General features: G+C 33.5%; 1 protein-coding gene across 1 annotated transcript in view; it reads left to right on the top strand.

Annotated features, from left to right (window-relative positions):
- Positions 1 to 20,615, top strand: part of LOC118192736 (cell adhesion molecule Dscam1-like) — a 329,595-nt gene that overhangs the window by 192,552 nt on the left and 116,428 nt on the right. The window contains exon 5 of the mRNA XM_085812762.1: positions 19,252 to 19,399. Within this exon, the coding sequence (XP_085668888.1) occupies positions 19,252 to 19,399 (148 nt within the window). The remainder of the gene's footprint in view (positions 1 to 19,251; positions 19,400 to 20,615) is intronic.

The following is a 20,615-nucleotide window of genomic DNA, read 5'->3' as shown; positions in this document are numbered from 1 at the left end:
AATATATATTAAATCTAATTTTTTATATTTTATCTCTAAGAGAAAGTTAAAACAATTTTTTTAATTTCTCCTTCAATTGGCTGGAGAATTTGAATCCCTAGTTTTGAGGAAAATGAAAAATGTATTCACGTATTTATGATAAACTGCAAAAAATGTAGTATTTTTGTTTCCCGTTATTCACATTTATAACTATTGTTTTATATTAAATTCCGATTCTAGTGCCTTCTCGTAGCTGAATGATAGTATCTCCAGGGAAAACAGCTAATGATTTCGCAACATTCGTCAAAGTACAGATAAATAGTATATTCAGAAATAAAGATACAACAAAATGTTTAAATATTCATATCCATTGATCTAGATGGATTTCTTCTCCAATTTTCAACATATTGTTAGCATGCTTTATCATAGGCAGATTTAATATGTTTTTGAAATGAAACTCTCTGTTTACAAGTTTAAAATTATAATTGTTCATACTATAGTGTGAAAATACTTGTGATAGAATAAAATAATTCGGTGCTGCAATGTTTGTTTCATCATTCAAACATCTAGATTCTAAAAATTTGCAATGTATTTATGATAAATAAGCTTTTATGAGAAATAAAAGACAACGCAGATATTATTTAAAGTTCGTATTTTTTTGTGATTTCTTAAATATATCCATTATTTTCGTAAGAACACAAGATAAAAAAAATCTTCATCGTAATTCTTTAGAGGATGAATAGATTATTAAATTAATGCATATTTTTAACATTTAAAACTGGTTTATATGAAATGGAAAACATATTTCTCTAGTTACCTAAATTTATTTCCACAATGCACATTTAAAATTAAAATTTCTGTGGATTTGATTTTCTCTGACAATTTTATGAGATGAGAAATATACGAGTACTACCAATATTATTTAACGGATTATTATAAACATTTATCAGGCTACTATAAACAGAATGATGATTTTTGTTGGCAGACTACTATTTGTATTTGTTGGCAAATACAAATTCCAGACTATTGGAAGACAGATACAAATTCAAGATTGCATTGGCAGACTATTCAAATGCAAATTGGCAAACTATTCAAACAAAAATTTTAAAAGGCTCTTGAATTACGTTTTTTTTCCTGTTGTTGTTAATATTTTATTAAACGCATTTATTGTGGAGAGACAAATTTATTATTGTAGAGATTAAAATAGGTTGTATCCTCGTAGGATCCATGACATTAACAGTCAAAGCCTTTTCAGTGTTTTAGTCCAGAAACTGGAAAAGCCGAAGAAAATAGGGAGAAATTAGAAAACCTGCGATAGCGGCAGCGAAAACGTTGGGCTGAAACTATTTGCTTAGCCAAAGGAATTTTATCTTATCTTTAGATCCTTTTCACGATCTGTTTTCACGATTCACTAGTTAGCTCCTTTTGATTCATTTTTCCTTACTTTTTTTTTAAAAGCAAAGCTCCTTTTAAAAAATCTCAGCCTTCGGAGTTAATAGCCAGTTATTTCACAAAAGAAAATACCATTCTAAATGCACGGAGAATTCTTTCATTTAATATGTAATCGCCTTAAAAACCTCTCATAGTTTACTTTTTTTTATTTACAATCTAGTCTTCCACTAGCGAGCACTCACAGTACCAACGATTTTGCCTTCAGAAGAATGTCCGTTAAATTACAAAGTGCTCTCTGGAAATGAATTTATCCTCCCCACAAATTTTTAAACTGCTCTGATAATTATGGAATAATTTGAGCATCATTAAACATAACTATACATATTAAGTAATATTTACTAAATATTAATTAATTATGAATAAATAAATAATCAACATATGAAATGTGCAAAAAGTGAAAAATAACTAAATTTCCGGTTTCGGTGAAAAGAAATGTAGCAAAATTACTTACCGCGTATATACTATGGAAAAACGTTATTTCTTTTACATATCTTTACCGCTTAATTTTTTTAAAATCTTTTTTATAATTTTGTTAATGACTCTGGTTGTTCATACATTAACATCTAAGTACTCAGAATATCTCACTGCACATTTTACTTTAATATATTACTTGTATCTTCAGCTTCTCTTTCTCATTTTTTTTTCTTCGACGTCTACTCGTATTTCGTTATCAAATCTCCGTTCCAAAATTTATTCTTACGTATATAGTTTCTATCAACTATAATCGGCTCTTGAACAATTCATTAAACATATTAAAAATAAAGAAGGCATCTAACTAAACAACATGATTCAGCTAAAAAGAATTTTTTAAATTTGACCATCTTTGTAAATTAGGTTCTCGTTAATTTAATCATTTATACTCATGTCCATAAATTAAGAATAATTCGGAGTCACGCTTAAATCGAACTCTAAAATAAATATATCACCTTTAAAATCACTACACACATCTTCAAGAATCATATGCAAATTTCAGGAAATAACCAGATGACACCGATGGTACGTCACAATGACGAGAATGTAAGAGGGTGATATATAAGGAATACAGACAAAGAAGTAAAATTGTTCGCAGGCGCTTTATAAGAATTTCAGTGCAATAACCGAATAGTTATGACACAAAGGACGCATTTGGATGATTTTTTACGTGGTAGAATTATCGGCCGTCTGGAATGTGGGCGTACCCAACTGGAAGTATCAGACGAACTTGGAATTGTCCAGAGTGTCATCTCCAGGCTTTGGCAACGATTCCAAGATGATGGTAATGTAAGTAGACGTTACAGCACAAGTCGCCCCAGAGTTACAACGCCTAATGATGACCGGTATTTGGCAGTTACTGCCAAAAGAAACACGCGGAGCTTAGCCTCAGACCTGCCTCGTCAGCTCTCTTCAGCCACTGGTACGACAACTTCAAGACAGACCGTGTACAGACGCTTAGGCAGGTTGGTCTGTATGCTCGTAGACCTGTCAGATGCGTTCCACTTAGTACAACTCATTGTCGCCTGCGGTTAGCCTGGAGTAGAGAGCATGCGTTGTGGACACCGCAACAGTGGGCTCGTGTGATGTTTTCCGACGAGTCAAGGTTTAGCTTGCAGTCTGATTCCCCCCGGACTTTCATATGGAGAGCTCCAGGTACCCGTTACCACCAAGAAAACATCATTGAACGACACCGTTACGGTGGTGCAGAAGTGCTCGTTTTGGGGTGAAATTATTCTGGGTTCCAGAACTGACCTGCATCTTCAAATTGGAACCATGACAAGCCAAATCTGTCGGGACGTCATTCTGGAACAACATGTACGTTTGTTTTGGAGCACCATGGGCGCAGAATTTGTGTTTATGGATGACAACGTTCGTCATCCCCGTGCAAACATCGTAAGCGAATGCCTTCAATCGGAGGATATCACCCGTATGGAATGGCCAGCATTCTCACCGGACTTGAATCCAGTAGAGCACGTGTGGGACATGCTTGGCCGACGATTTGCAGCTCGTCAACCTCCTCCTACATGTCTACCGGAACTTCGGAGAGCATTGCTTTTGAGTGGTGTAATATCCCCCAAGATGAGATCGATAATTTGATACTGAGCATGCCTATTTGTTGTACGGACTGTATTGCATCGTCTGGGAGACATACAATGTATTAACAATCATACCAACCATGTAATATTGGTTTTTTGTAAATAGTTTTTTTTTTTTTTTTTTTTTTTTTTTTCAATTTGCTCCAGGGGAAAAATCGCTAATTTTTTTAAGAATATCAAACATATAGCATCTTTTTTTGCTCTTTACCTTTTGTTTAATAAATAAGCTTTACAAATAAGTCAATTTTGTTTTGCTTCTAACTCTTCCTTTGCCTGATTTTGCATTATCCTTGATTTATGGACATGAGTGTATTTTTGGTACAATTATTTTAATTTCATAAACAAATTTTGTACATTTTCCTTTTTTCAACACAATATTTTGTAATCAGATGTTGTGGAATATTTTTTTAAACTATAAATCAAGCCACCTAGACACAAAATTTCTCAAGTAAATGGATTTAGTGAATGCAAATAAATACTCTTTCCGAAGTTATTGGCATGTGATTTACTCTATTTAAACTGGATGTGGTTTCTGAGAGTGATCAGTATTCAGTTGTTACGGCTCAAAGGCATCATTTAAGTGAAGGTCAAAAGTGGCGAATAATTGGTGGATAGAGTGAGGCGAAACACAAATGGAAGTCATCGAAGATTTGAATATCTATAATATAAAGTGTTACTTCAAGAGTTTACAGCCGTTCTTTAAGCACTGGATCAGTTGATAGAAAGCCTGGTCAAGGGCGTCTAAGAACAACTGCATCAGAAACGACAAGAACAACTGCGTTTACTATCGTTGTCAGCTCGAAGAAATAGCAAAGCAACTACAGGATATTTGGGTTTAAACCTTCAGATCGTTTCCTATTGTTGTCGGCTCGAAGAAACCGCAAAGCAACTACAAGACATTTGAGTTTAGACTTTCAGACTGCCACAGAAACTCAAAGAAGTCGTTCTACTGCTGCACGAGGTTAAAGAGCATTCGAGAAAACCAATAGTTTGTGTTTTCTCACTCCAGCTTCCAGAGGAACCCGTTTAAACTGGTGCAGTCGTCATGTTGAATGGAGCCAAGACGACAATGCCCGAGTATTGTTTACTAAGAAGTCCAGATATAGTCTAAATAGGGATTCTAGACGTGTTTTGATCCGAAGAGAAGAAGAAACATGCAACTTGCCTTTCTTTGTCCGTGAAATATTTCGTTTCCGCAACCGCAGTTTGATGGTTTGGAGACGAATCATGACAAATGGCCGTACCGAGCTGTATAGCTTTCAAAGAGGTTCTGTAGCCGCTCGGAGATATGTGGACGAGGAATTAGAACTCCAAGTACAACTATAGAGTGTTGTTAGCCCAGAGATTTAGAGCACATATGTGGTGTCAGAATACTTGCTAACAGAAGATATCACTGACATTGGTTGGCCGTCTTACTCTCCCGATTTGAACCCGATTGATCATGTGTGGGATGCCTTAGAGAGCCAACTTTCAGCTTACCAAATTCTTCCCCGGATTATCCAGGAACTGTAAAGTACGCTTTTAGAAGAGTGGCGGGCAATTCCATAGATTTGATCATCACTTTGGTAAAGTCGATAAAATCAAGATGTGAGGTAGGCATATTTTTCCGATTTGACCATACACCATATTAAACAAAAGGTATTTCCACAAGAAACGACCTAATTTTTCCACCATTTTTTAATTTCAATATTTTGCAAGCAATCAACCGCCAAGCATTGTATTTTTTGTTAACTAATGCTTTTGTACAAATTTATATTAATAATTTTTCACTAAGTATCAATTATGATTTATTTGTATCATTATCCTTTAATTTTGATAACCAATGTATACAAATATTAAGTTGAAATCTGTCTTTTCTAATGCTTGTCTTCAGGTAGCCTGCCTACTACAAACATTAATGAAACATAAGAGCATCCCATCTTTATAAGACCGTTATTACAGGCTTATGTTTACGTTTTATTATGCATACACTGTGTCAAATGCATTACGAGTGCGCAGTTATCAAAACTATTTCCTGCATCGTCATGTACCAACATCATAATTCTTTCAGATATAATGTTACACGGTGTCTGAAACGAAGAAACTATTTAAATAGCACACAAGTGTGTAATTGTTAATAAAATCACCATCTCTAGCATCATTATCATCATCTTCCATCTACATCATATGGACCTGAAAATTATTATTGTGATATGTATAATATAAAATTAATATTAACGTTTTATAAGCCTTTTAATTTGTTTTTAGGTTATAAGGTATTTTCTTCCTCCTTCCAACATGCCTTCGTGGTATAACAGTAGTACACTCGGCGTATTCGAGAGTTCCAGGTTCGGGTCCCAACGAAGGCATTACATATTTTTCAGGTCTCTAGCACAAAAAATCCCTAATGATTCTACAGTGAATTGTGAATTCTTATAATTTATCTGAAAGTTATCTAAGCCTTAAGTCTAGCCTAAGCAAGTCGATGAAATGCGGATTTCTTTTTTAATTTGCAAATGTATAATGGTTCATGCAGAAAGTAAATTAAGTGCATTAACAATTGCGTGTAAAAAACTAAATAAAAACTTTACACTACCCCTATCTGCTCAATTTGTTTCGTGGGCTTAGTTGCTCAGCTTTTCTGATATTATTTGGCATGTTACCCATACATAACTGTTATGTTATTTGACAATAAACTCCATGTGCCTTATGACTGATGACTTTCGCTCCCTGCCATATAAAAAGGATTGATATTTTACCCATCATTTTCAAGAAGCAGTTGCGAGGGTCTGAACTTGGGTGAGTGACCACTCATGTGACAGGCACTGGTGAATCAGCATTCTGCATGCCAATGTATTTCTCAGACATTCATGTTTAGCTTATCGTCAGATGCACTGCTCAAACAGCTTATCCGAGAACTGAAACTTCAGATACTTACTTGAAGGTACATGAACTGTATTTCGCCATACAAGCGTTTTGTTACGTAAAAGTGTTTTACGCTTGTATAGTATTTGTATGTTTTAAATTTAAAACCAGTGCTTTAGGGCATAATTCCAAGATTTATGGCAAAAGCTCCCTCAGCGAAATGCCATTATGTACCATCAAGTTCCAACATAGCATACTGCTTTTAAAATTTTTATTGTAGTTTCATCTCTCGGCTTAGGATTCCTTTCTATGAATATTTCAACGCATGTACTGTTACTCATATTATCAGTTACAGAAAATGAGTCCGATATTGAAAAAGTGTCGCCGAAATAACACCTGACAGATTTGTTATTTCAGTTTAGTGTATTGCAATCGCTTAGTCTGTCTTATTTCCTTTCTGCATTCTGAATCTACTTTTATTATTTCTTCACTACAAAAACAAACAAAACCAATTCTGGCAGTTTCAAATTTTATGTAACGCTTAGAGGGGTGTTTTTCATTTACACACACATACACGTTTCGAAAGCATTTGGGCTAAAAATATCTAAAAACAGCATATCTTTAGAATCTCCGATAGATAGTCTGGACATAAAATTGTTCTTTCCTGTACAGTGTTGCCACTGCTCGCTTTGAAATAGTGGAGTTTTTTTTTTTTTTTTTTTTTTTTTTTTTTTTTTTTTTTTTAATTCGTTAACGTTTTTACAAAATATGAAATAGGTAATACGATAAATTGGAATTCAAAATTCTTCTGGCTTCCAGGTGCCCGTATTCGCGCCGGGGACGACGTTATTCAAAATTGGATGAATTTAGATAGCGCTGTTTTTGCATAATGCGGGGAATATACATACGCTGGAACTGTCTCGAACGCTGGAAATAAAAAATGGGTTTTTTTCGTACAGTGTTGCCATTCCTCGCTTTGAAATCGTTGAGTTTCTTAATCAAAAATTCTTTAATGTGTGATAAAATATGAAATTGATAATGCTATTGATAATGCTCTTATAAAATATGAAATTGATAAAAATGCTTTCTTAAAGCATATTTATTTTTTAGTTTTCTAATTGTTATTTAAACCATTTGAATCCTAAATCATTCAGTTTCTATGTTTAATCTAAACATTTAACCTTAAATTTATATTTTAGCTAATATAAACAATACTTATTTAAAATTACATGCAGATGTTGAAAACAAATTATGCTAAAACTTTCCTTAAAAATTTATATATTCAAATGTTCATGCATAAATGTCACACAGAACGTCCTATTTTCATTCTTTAACAAATAATATTGAAACCGAGCGTCATTTGAAGAGTTTCTTGCCCTAATCAAAGTTATTTTAAATTTAAATTGTCTGATATATGTTTTCACATTATCAAAATGTAACTCTTCCAAAAATAAATATTTTTACGATCTATTTTTTAAGAATTTGCAAAGGTATTAAATATTAACTTGAAGAAGGTCAAATTTTCACCACAATAGCGTCTACCAGAAAGTTGAAGCTCGAAACGTGTTTTATTTTTAGTTTTACCTTCTTCCTTCGCCAAGAAATCGATCCAGCCATTACAAGGAAATTTACCCAGAGCTCCAGGCTAAACAACTTGTCGCTCCAGCCTTAACAAAGTCCATTATTCCGTAACGAATTGAAGCAAGACGGAATTATTGAATCCCTTTGCAGCAGTTTTCCTTTGATCTTGTTTGAGGGGAAGTCGGAAGAATATATCATCTATTTGGGTTTGAGTTCGTGGAGGTAATTATCTTCATTATTTGTGATCAAGAGCTTGTCAACATGAAAATGAGGTGCGATATCGGACATTTTATTGCAGTGTGCGGTGTATTTATTACGGCATATAAATTTGAAATGCTTTCTGAATAATTGTTAAATGTTAATGTAATGTAAGTTTATTACATTTATATTGTAAAAAACCAAGTAACGCAAGCAGTCTAGAGGAGAAAGCTAATATGATTAAAATATCCGTTTGTTTGAAAACGGAACTTTCTGCATCAAAGGAAATTTTCTCATTTTGTATTTATCTTCTTACCAAGTGCCTCTCATTAGACATACGTTTATTTTAAAATATTGAAGAGAAGAATTGAAAAAAATATAATATAATAATAATAATAGGGTGGAAAAAGAAGCTGTATAAATCTCAAAGGAAAGAGCTAATATTTTATAATTAAATTGTTTTAAATAAATAAATATAATTTTTTTAAATAAGAAAAGTTCCATAAATTGTTGCTTCTGATAGTTTAAAATATATGAAAACTTTCATAATTTGTTGCTTCTGATAGTTTAAAATATATGAAAACTTTCATAATTTGTTGCTTCTGATAGTAAAAATAATGTTACGTTTGCTCATTTACAAAACTAAGCCTTTATAATTGAGTTAAATTCAGACTCGCCTCAAATTTCAAATTTAAGATCTCCGTTTTTCGTTTAAGTGTTATGTTGTATTTGTTTGTTATATCTGTTCTGAATATAAAATGATATAAAAGAAAATAACAAAATATTAATATCCGGTTGTAACGGACGCTTTCCGCCAAAAACCGTTCTTAAAAGAGTTGGGGGTAAAAAACATGAAAGCAGTACCTTTAGTGCGGGTAACAATCACCAACCAAATCTGTCATTTTCTGCCAACGTTTTGGTAGTTTTTCAAAGCCTTCGACCCAGAAACTTGGTGGTCGCGAGTCCAAAACCACATCAAACTCATCTCGGACGTCCTGTACAGAATGGAAGATAACACCAGCAAAATGTAACTGCAGGTGTAAAAGAAGGTAGAAATTCGAAGGAGCAATGTCCGGGGCTATATAGTGGGTGTGGAAAAGGATCCCATTCGAGTCCGTACAGAGTCTATTCGGTGAATGCAGACATATGTAGTCTTGCATTAATTGATAGAACATTATCTTTTTGCTCCGGAACTCAGTTCGACATTTTTTCTTGATAGCAGCGTCAATGTGGACTAACATCTCGTTGTATACCTTACTTTTGAGGTTTAACCTTTTTCCAGTTACTCCTTGTGCGTAATACCACGGCAATCCCATCAGATACAAAGCATGATTTTTTTTGTTAGTCAAATTTCGCTTTGAGACGCTGCCGACGGCTCACCGGGCGCAGACCAATTCCTTTTTAAGCCTGTATTGTTGAAATAAATGCACTTTTCATCACAAGTGAGGATCCGGTCCAGAAGTTTGTCCTTAGTTGATATTAGAGTAGATTAGTGCAGACCCAAACACGTCTATCCTTATCTGCTTGAGTCAACTCATGTGGTACTTAGTGATTCAACTTGTACGTCAAGTTTATGCCTTAACAAAGTCCATTATGCTATGCATAGCTTTACTAATAGACATGGCACTAACGTCTAACTCCTTAGCAAGTTCTCGAGTGGTTGCATACTTATCTTCTTCTAAAAGATTTCGCAAGCGGGACTCATCCAACATCAGTAAGCCGGCCAGAGCGTTCTGCATCTTGAATGTCATAGTCCTTGTTTTTCAACTTTCAATACCAAACCTTCACAGTATCCTATAATACAACATTAGTACTTAAAGCTGGACACAAGATTTGGAGACGTTCTGTAGCTGACGTTCTGCAACAGAACTGGAAGTAAATGATGGTTCTAATTTGGTAGCGTGGTAGTTCCATTTCAGACACTTTGTACTTAATGATAACGATATTTTTTTACAAATTTCACAGCGCGATATTCTAAAGCAAGCCTATTTCTTTCAATTGCCAAAAATCGTTTGACAAAATATGATTAAACACGTCAACGAGAACTGTTCGCGCACGAGATTGCAATGGCGGGAAAGTTTTCTTTAAAACCCGATGTGTCAGATTTTGATGAAACTTTTAAGAACTATATAGAGAGCGTTGCAATCTGAAAGATAATTTTAAAATTTCTAGCAAAAACATAAAAGCAAGTAGAGAGGACCAAAATAAGGAGATTTTTATAATTATATGCATCTGAGGAAATTAGACGCTCAGGCATTATGGAAGACAGTTGATGAAAACGGTTTGCTGATGTAAATCACGTTTTCCAAGCGGTTGCAAGTGGAATGTATCGTCATGCGAAAGCGAAGCTCGTCAACATGTTTTTATCTATGGACTGAATGGAAGCTGAATAGATGCTCAAACAATGTACAGATATTAATTTCCGAGCAGACAGATGCCGAATCGCTAAACGTTCGAACGTATTAACCGCCATTGTGATTTATGTATTAATGTTGGTTGTTGCACTTTCGAGCACCTATTTCTAAAAGCCTAATGATTATGACACTTCCTTCTTTTGAGTTTAACTATCTTTCTTATTTAACTGTTGTTACTAACGTGCCTGCACTTAGACGCGTCACTTACGCATGTTGCTTATTTCGGTTTGCTCTACGTACCTCTATGTGGTTGCCACATATACTTTAAAATCACTCTTGTGTTTTACGCCAAACTTCATGGTTATCGTTAGAGTTTATTCTGGGTGCATATGACGGTTTATTAAAATACCTTAAAAATTTTGTATATTGGAGATATGATTGTTAAAAACTGCTGGAAATTTATTCTAGTTTTAATGCTTATGATATAAAATGCCAGTTGTTGCAAAATATTGTTAAAACGTCTAGATAAAATTATTTTTAAATGATTAACTTATCCTATATTCAGTAACGAAATTTTATACTTGAATGAAGAAATGAAGAATGAAGAAAAATGAAAGCTGGATCAATCTACTTCCAATAACGTCTGTTAAACCTTGGACACGTTTTTGATCGCAGAATGTAAAGAAGAACACTTTTTCAACACGTAAAAAGTGAAAAAAAATCTCAACATTCGTAGACTAGAAGAAAAAAGCAGGTAAGGACTCTTTTAAGCAAAAAACAAAAAGTAATTAGATAGGTTAAAAAATGCAGTAAAATATGAAATATCTGTTTCTGAAATTGAGCTAATTCCTAGTTAATTCAGTGATTCGAAACATTTGTTTCTTGCATGAGCAACTTTACTGAGTACCTGCGATGTTGAGGTAGAGTAATTTCAATTTTTCAACTAATTATTATTACTGAAGTTGTCATAGTAAGTAACACTTACTTATTAGTGTGAAGGACGTGATCTTGCAGAGTTTGCAGTTTATTATAGTTGATAGCCAAGCCATAATGTCTCAGAATGAGCCAGTTTGTTTATATGTTTAAATTTAGTCTTTGTATTTTCAGAAATGTTAATTAGAATGGTTTGAATAGTTTATAAATTTATTTTTCTCAGTGATATATAACTCGGTAGCATTACGTACATTATTTTCACAAAATATAACAGCTTAAGGGATTACGTATTCTATCCATGAAAACGTATTAATGGATGGAAGGAACATATATATTTAATTAGCGAAGGTTTCCAATATTTTTATGCTTTCTGTTAATAACGTAATTAGGTTTTTTGATCATCTTTAATGTATCATTTATAGGAAACAGAAAGAGTAAATTAACAATTTTTGTAGGTTTTCTGTAAGATAATGCACTCTTCGTATGATATGCTGGTCAGCGGAGCTAGTTGCCGTACGAGTGGTATGGATATTTTTGCTTGTCTATGCCTATCTCTCGTACGTATAATAATAATATATCCGTGATTTGCGGTTTGTGTACATTGAGGGAAAATTAGTAATAATAATTAGCGCAGCTTACTTTTAATAAAATGCATTAATAAACTCCACGTTAAAGGTGTTTATACAAGCATTTCGGACTAGCATAATGTGTGTATTGAAGTGTAAAGTAAACATTAATTAAATGTAAGCAGTTTTGCAACGCATCTCGTAGGGCTCGGTGAAACATTTACATATAACAACACATTAGTAGAAGAGATTCAAGATATTTACAGTGAAAATGCACGGATTTATATCATACCCCTTTGTATATTCAAAGAAACAGTTAGCATGTCTGGCTAGCAAGTAGAATACCAGTAAGTGCACAATTGATTTCTCAAGTTTCATGCTTCAAAATAAAAACCTGTTAGACTCTACAGTAGTGTCGGAACATGGCGGACGATATTTCGTTCACCACATTTTAGTTGTCTTTAAGAAAAGCAGAATGTGAGAAATTACTGCATTTCCTCGTGCTTCTTTCACGGTGTATGAGATCAGTACGTCCAGCTAGCAGTTCAAAGACTCGTGGTTCGTACCTCATTGAGGACACAGTTGATGTCTCGCGTTTTCTGCTTCGGACCTTGTAAACTCTACGCAGCTGCTGAAAGGAAACTAATATTTTAAACAAGAATGAGCCGCAGTTAGCGATTTTGTAAATAGAGAGATGTGTCGATTTTTTTTAATAATTAACTTCCTGAGATTTTGATTTAAGAGATAAATGTAAATTTGTAATGACTTGAAGTTCTGAAACGGCGAAAGATGATAAATTATCTTCAAAATCTTGCATTCCTTAGCTAAACTTCGTACATTGTTGATGCAACTGTTTTCTTTCATTTGTGGCCATCAAACATAGTTTCTAACTCTGAGTTTTAGTGCCTGAAGAGTTCGATGTAAAATGATTTATTCACTTTTTCTACTAATTAATCTTATCAACTCCAAAATATACAAAAATTTAAATGAGATTGGAATTAATATGAAAAATGGGCTATGCGCAATAGTGTAGTGTGGGAAAAGAAAATACTGTTCCTCTAAATTTGAAATCACTTTATCATCTGCAAAAGGGATCTATACCAGGTGTGTTTCTGATGACATTTCCAATAATTATCTTATTATGAGCTGCATCAAACGGGAAAAGCAATACATGAAAGCCGTTAATGTCAGGAACTAGAGCAATTGAATTGTTTGAAAGAATAGCAAACTGAAAACTGAGTGTTTTTCGTAAACACTTTTCTTCGTTGCATGTATCAGTTTAATAACAGAGGTAAAGAGCTATTAGACTATGGAACGAGAAAGTGAAAAAGCATTTATGCCCTCCCCAGAATTTGAACTACAGCTCTTCTTATTATCAGCCGGACGCTATGCCAATTACATTACAAGTTCACGCATGGTGTAAGGCAATTATTTTCCCCCCACCCCCCTAAAATTAAAAAACCTGGTTTAAGATTAAAGAAATGTTAAAGAGAGGTTAAGAGAGAGGAGCGAAACCCAATCTAACTAATCGACCTAATCTTGGAAGCAATGAATTATCGTCCACCGCATATTTAGACGGGCTTCACCGCAGAGACATTTAGTCATTTCGGAGCCAGAGAATACGATAAATCAACTATGCCTTCCCCGGAATTCGAACACGGATGTTGTGATTGCCAGCAGGACGTTCTACCAGTCATGTTACAAGAACTCACACGGCGTTCACACAAGATGATAACTTAAACAACCAGATTTTTTAATTTTAAGTGAGACGGGCAATTTGCCTAATAACAAGAAGCGCCTAATCTTGGAAGCAATGAATTATCGTCTACCGCATATTTAGACGGGCTTCACTGCAGAGACATTTAGTCTTTTTCGGAGCCAAAGAATACGATAAATCAACTATGCTTTCCCCGGAATTTGAACACGGATGTTGTGATTGCCAGCAGGACGTTCTGCCAGTCATGTTACAAGAACTCACACAGCGAAAGACGACAACTTAAACAACCGGACTTTAATTTAAGTCCGGTTGTTTAAGTTGTCGTCTTTCGCTGTGTGAATTTTAAGTGAGACGGGCAATTTGCCTAATAACAAGAAGCTATTTTGTTTTATTCACTTTCTGAATATCATCAGTCTATCAGTAGATAATCGAAATTGTAGTTCACTGATAGAGAAAGTAATTTATGAATTCCCTCTCAATTCCTCATATTATTTTACTTTCACTAAATATCAAGTTTCTGTCTCATCTATATTGTTTACATAAAACATACGAATTAATTAACTTAAATGTTAAGTCCATTCTTTTACATATTTTCGTAGAGTGATCATATCTAACTTTACAACGGGGATAATCTACATTTAGAAAATGAGTAATAAAAGGGAAAAGGAGTGATAGAAAGGGGATAAAAGTGTACTTAAAAGAACTTCTCGCCTAATGTTCAAGTACTATTTTTAGATTAGAAATCACAGATGTAGAGCATAACAGTTAGTTCTAGTCACCTAACAAGTAGTGGGCAGGACAAGATAATTCCACTATTGGTCACACAGATATAGTCTTACCGTACTAACTGCTGTGCAATTACTTATGGACAGCACTCTGAAGACTGTCCGAGGGTCTCCTACTCTTTTCCTCTACCACTAAATCACTCGGGAGGACTTTAAGCTCGCCAGTATTTTGAGTGTCCCCTGACACACAGACACTGTATACTTACGAACATCCATGCTTTTCCAGGATTCGAACTCGGAGTATCCTCTCAATATGTCATCCAGTTAGCTAACCACTCCGGCTATAGCTGCTCAATAGAGCGGCTCCAGTAATTTAATAGCGGATTTTCCGATCAGACAACAGAATAAGCATGCATATGGCAATTCCTATAAACTACCGGAGAAGCAATATATGAAAGGAATCGTCTCGCATATTTCTGATAAACATAAATCATTTTAGAAAGACGTACTGACTTGGGTAATCATCTCCTTTAATGATAATTTCGTTTGTTCAGGTTTCTGTCATTAAGTTAAATTGTTTTATTTAAATAACTATACTGTGAAATTTTTATATTTTTTATTTTCACTAACTTGCTTATAGTTTAAAATGTTATCTTTTGTTTTATCATTCAGCATAAATTTTAAGGGGAAAAAAGTCAACCTTTAGTTTCATTATGGATTGATTATTATTTCTGGAATATAGCACTGGATTTGCAGTGAAATATAAAAATGGCCTGCAAACATTATTTTCGAAAAGAATACTAAAAGCAAAATTTACAGAAAATGCAATATTGAATTTGTTTCATTCTAGGAGTTAGCAATTCGACTGACGGAGATGCTCTTAGCAAAACTACAAACATTATTCAGTTGGAAAATGAAGAACCTTACGGCAGGATTACACCAGACTTCGTGTGATGTAAACACTGGTTTAGATATTAAACGAATTTATTCATAAACTCTTACTCAACCTACATATTACTCCGATATTACGCATTCTAGTAATATCGTATATCATTACCATGATATACGTTAATTACGGAGAGATTTAAATAGCAGAAAATTCCTCAGATTGTGCAGACAATTTTAAACCTGACTTGTATATTTCTTTGATGACCATCAACAAACTTGTACAGAAATTGTATTAGTAACTTGATGTCAACCAATGTTTCGAAGTACAGAGGTCGTCCAAACGTCTTGAAAAACCCCAATACTCCTCGGAAATCGCCAACATATCCAAATAGTGGAACAATGCATATGTAGTTGCAGTAGTCATGTTCTTGCAAGTAATCAACCCATGTTCTCGTAAGTTTAGGCAAGCCCGTCAAAATTTGAGATTTGTACTAAAACCAAGAAGCTGCAAAATAGCCGGAAAGTTTGTAAAGAAAATTACTATTACGCTAAAAATGTGAAAAGAAAAAAAAATGTATGAAAATATTTATCGTTTTATTCAAACTTAATGAACAATCTTATTTGCTAATAGATATTGAAATTAAAAGCATATTTTAGTGGCTTTGGAATCAATCCGAAAGCTTTGTCTAGGTGTAATTATATTTACGATATGTTAGGATTCCTATGCAAAAGCAGCAATTCAGAAACGCTAAACATTAACCGTCTAAAAATAATACCGAGTTTATAGCTTGCAAAAAATGCTATTTCGCGAGAGAAAAATATTTAAAAAAGAACATCAGAAATTTAATTATGTTTGCGTGCAGAGCAACTTTTAATAGGATAAACTGGAAGATTTATAGCTCATATTTAGTTTCAAGCGGAAATTTTTTAAAGAAAATTAAATTTTCATTCTTACTCGCTGTCGGTTGTGTACGTTTTTTGGATTATTAAAGTATTTTCCTGTATTACCTTTACATTGATCCTTTCTTAAATTAATATTATTTTGCAGTTTTTATAATATAGGTTCTCCTTCAATAGAACAAAAATAAAATTTGATGTATTGCATATTAAATAATACAAATACAAGCTAAATTATGCGTGTATTTAGCTACAATGCAGTTCTATGTAGTTGCACAGAATAAATAAAATACGAACACTCTTAATACTCTTATACATTTATTATGCTATACCTAAATTTCTAAAGAACTAAATAATTTTTGTCAACTGAAATTTATTTGAATTATAAATGTGCTGAAATAAAAAGCAGATACAAGATCACTAAACTTCATTTTTTTCTATGATTATACATAAGTATTTATTGCAATTATCTGCCACTTGCGTTTTGGATTTCATTTTACAATAAAAAAATCTGACTGTGATTTTTATAAAAATACAAATTTAAAATATATGTTTTATATTGCATTTGAAAATGCTGATGCCAGTTTCAGCTAAACTAAGGGTATTTACATACGGTATCTAAATTGTATGTTGCAGCTGCTTTTTATAAGGATCAAAAGGTAATTTTTAAAATGCTTTTATTTTCTTTGGATTTTTACATTCTTCAACTATATTCTTGTATAATTTTCATTTTTATTAAACCACATTTATTTCACTTTTATTAAACCACATTTTATTAACCACATTTATTCAATTTGAACTGCGAGAAACCAGTTTTTCTGTATTTACGGTGTACAGTAAGCAATGAAACCATGTATGGACAACGTCTTTGACATGATCATCGCTATAGAAATTTCCAAAAACGAGGATCATTTTTAGTTATGTAATTCCCTTTCCGTTTCATCTAGTTGTATGAAAGATGATCCGTTTATTCTAATGAAATACCTTGATATATTTTTTCTGTATTTGTAGTAGAAAAGAATTTGAAAATAAAGCTACTTGTATTCCCCTCCAAAATAACTTGAATTCGGGAACTTTCGGGTTGAAATGTGTCTGCTTAATATTTTTCTTTATGAAGGATGATGTGTGATTTCCTTCATATTCTTCTACTTGAAGACTAACAAGCCACTCTGCCTCTCGTTGGTAAATATTTGACTTAGAATTCATCGCGTTTTCCACTTTATCGAGTGAAAATCAAAGAAATGACAAGATGCTTCTTTTTATGTTTTTCAATCAACATCTTTGACAGGCAATAGATGTACAGTTTCTGAAACTCCAACCGACATGAATACAATTTCGTTGGAGATAATCTTGAAATCTCTTGAAAACTCAAAATGCTGAAATTGCAACACTTTTGTTTTGACAAATTTTCTTTCCCATGGCTTGCACCAAATTACCGATTACTCTAAAAAGTTTCTTTCTTTTAGCTTAACATTCTTTGCATTCCCAATGCTGTCTACCATTTTATCATTCAGGGCATCTTCTCTATACACATCGCAAAATTGAAGATTTCTGCACTTATATTTAAAACCAATCACCCAAAAAAAGAGAAGCTGATATTTACGTAACAGATCACATTTTCCCAGCGGCATGGCAATGGATTACCATGAACATATTAAACATGTAGAAGGATGCATCAACGTAATCTAATTTTCTGTTTTGGGCACAGAAAGAGATAAAAGAATCCATCCTCTATGGCTGGAATCGGGACAACAGCCCTAAAGCAACCGAACAAAAATTAAATTCTGAATATATTTTGTATTTCTATTGTAGCATCCTGCAACTTTATCATTCTATTTAGAGATTAAATTTGACAGATAAATATAGTCTTATAATAACTGTATTTAATGACACATCTTTGACACAGGATGTTAATAATAAAAGTCTAAATTGCGAAAATTGCAGCTCGGGAACTATTCAATCTCAGCGGTGTTAACTTGGGCAATTAATCGAGCTATATATTTGAATATAGTCAAATTTTACGCTAAACAGTATGTACTGTCTAATTATGTAAACTCATGCTCGACAATGGCCCTCTGTCATCAGTAAAATGTTAAAATCTCTGAACTGCATGTATTCTTGTGATCATAAAACCGTATATATTTACTTTTTAAAGTGGACACACTCATTTAGAATTAAATTCACATCTTAAGCTTGGAAGTATTTGTGCGAGGCAAAGATGATGGACTGACTTGATTTCGGAAAATAGCAGGTGCTCTTTAGGTTATCAGTAAAACGCGACTAATGATAGAATTAATTATTCTTACTGAAATATAAGTTTTGATTTATTTCATTCAGGACGTAAGTAAAAAGTTTTAAGAAAATTCATTTTTATGGTTGAAATTTAATAATATGCTAGGACACAAGCGACTAGTCCTTGCTAGGACACAAATGAATGTTCTACTATGTTATTTATAATTTTTAACGATTTTTCATTAATTACAATGATAATTAAAATGCCTATAATAAACGCCAGTTTGGTTAGATTTATTATCCATTTCACCAGTTACAGGTATTACTAAAAACGAAAATCAAGATATATGTTCTTGAGAAGTTCTAGAAGGTTGAATCGCTCAAATAATTAAGCAACCTACTATTTTAATTTGAAAGATGAATCAAAGATCTTACGGAGCATTACACCTCTGATAACTGATAATCTGTCAGAACGCATGGATGATGAATACACTGGTAACGTAATGCAATGCACAGGTTGCATAGAATGGGCAAGTTAACGTGTAGAAGTTTCAAAAGCGAAAAACCGTTTCTTCTATTCACATGCTATTGGTTGCAGTATAACACAGCGAGGAAAAATTGAGAAACTCAAAAGTTGGAGATGTAGGAAACAGTAAAAATAGCAGCAATTAACGAAAAAAAAGAAGAAAGCTTTTAAATGAATCTAAAACTATAGGAAATTACACTGTTTAAAATTAACTTTTTAAGGTGTGTTAACAAATGAGTATATAAAGTATACACTTTTTTCTTCGACTAATAGTACATTTGTAATTACAGTGCCGCCCAAAGTTTCAGTGCCCAAAGGTCAACTAGCAATCCGTAAAGGAGAAGCTGCACGTTTGGCCTGTGACGTCACCGGCAATGGGCCAATCAACGTCAAGTGGGTCAAGAAACAAAACGTCATCGAAATCCATCCAGGATCTAGGTATGTATTTCTGTCGCATTGATTCATTTATACCAGTAGAATGACAAAATGAAAAAAAAAAACAGTCCTTTTTCGCTTAAGACATCCGAAAGAATTATTCGTTTCGTAATTAAATTACAAGAATCGAAGGGGTGCGTTAATGAGATTAAGTTACGGGGAATTGCGTTTAATGTTTTTTGGAACTCGTGTATTAACTAAACTCATTATAAAGCCACAAATGGTATTCTTATTGAACTAAGCTCCCTGGAGCATTGTAATGAAATTTCGAAATCTCTCACTAGTTCACTCATGAAAAGATTTTACTGTTACCTTTTGGGCTGCTGGAAAGGATTAAATGGGTGTAAGAGTAAATGGTGGGTAAAATTATATGCTTAAAGCATAAACAATAAAAACAGGGAGTTAATTATAGAAATGTATAGGCAAGAAATTAATTTTTCAATGCGTTCAGAACAATAAATATGAGATTAATCGTATTAAGCATAGAACACTTTTTCTGCCTAATTTTAAAATGTAGATGCTTTATTACAAAAATTAAATTTCAGTTCAGTATTTTATAGTCCCATCTTTTGAATATGATTTTTTTTATTATCTGTAACCGTGAATTTGGGTTATTAGTTGTACAGTCATTAGATTATTTTGAAGCAGGAGACAGAAAAACGTGCAATGCCCTCGCCGGGACTCGAACCTGCACCTCTTGAATACGTGCCGATTGTGATACTGTTACACCACGTTGGTATGCCGAAAGGATGGAGCATTTCGCTGTCAAATAAGAGCCATCCTATCAGACCTCTTCTCTTGCTTGATTTGTAATTACCGCATCAGAAGACGCTCTGCGTTTAATAGTTTAGTATTTCGTATTCTTTTTAGCTCCAACTCAAACTGTGAAAAATATCATCAGAATACAGACATCATCTGCATCAAACTTCACACTGAATTTTGAATGACGATGATTGCGCATCAGACAGCTGTGAGAAACGTCATCGAAGAAGCCTTACATTGCCATTCTGTATGTATAAATTAAAGTTTTTTCTTCTTAGGTTTCCAGGATCTCGGGACGAATTTAACTGAAAGAATTACGTGAATTTAACTGAAAATAGAAATCCTTGTTTCTTCGTTCGTTTCCCTCAGAACACGATTTATGTTTACAGCTATTAAAATTTTATAAAAATACATCACTATTTAAACGAAATCAGAAAAAGGAAAAACCCATGTAGCT

This window comes from Stegodyphus dumicola, chromosome 3 (genome assembly GCF_044657685.1).
Source record: "Stegodyphus dumicola isolate Sdum_Otavi_A_Nest chromosome 3, ASM4465768v1".
Taxonomy (NCBI): domain Eukaryota; kingdom Metazoa; phylum Arthropoda; class Arachnida; order Araneae; family Eresidae; genus Stegodyphus; species Stegodyphus dumicola.
This window is presented reverse-complemented; position numbering and strand designations above follow the sequence as displayed.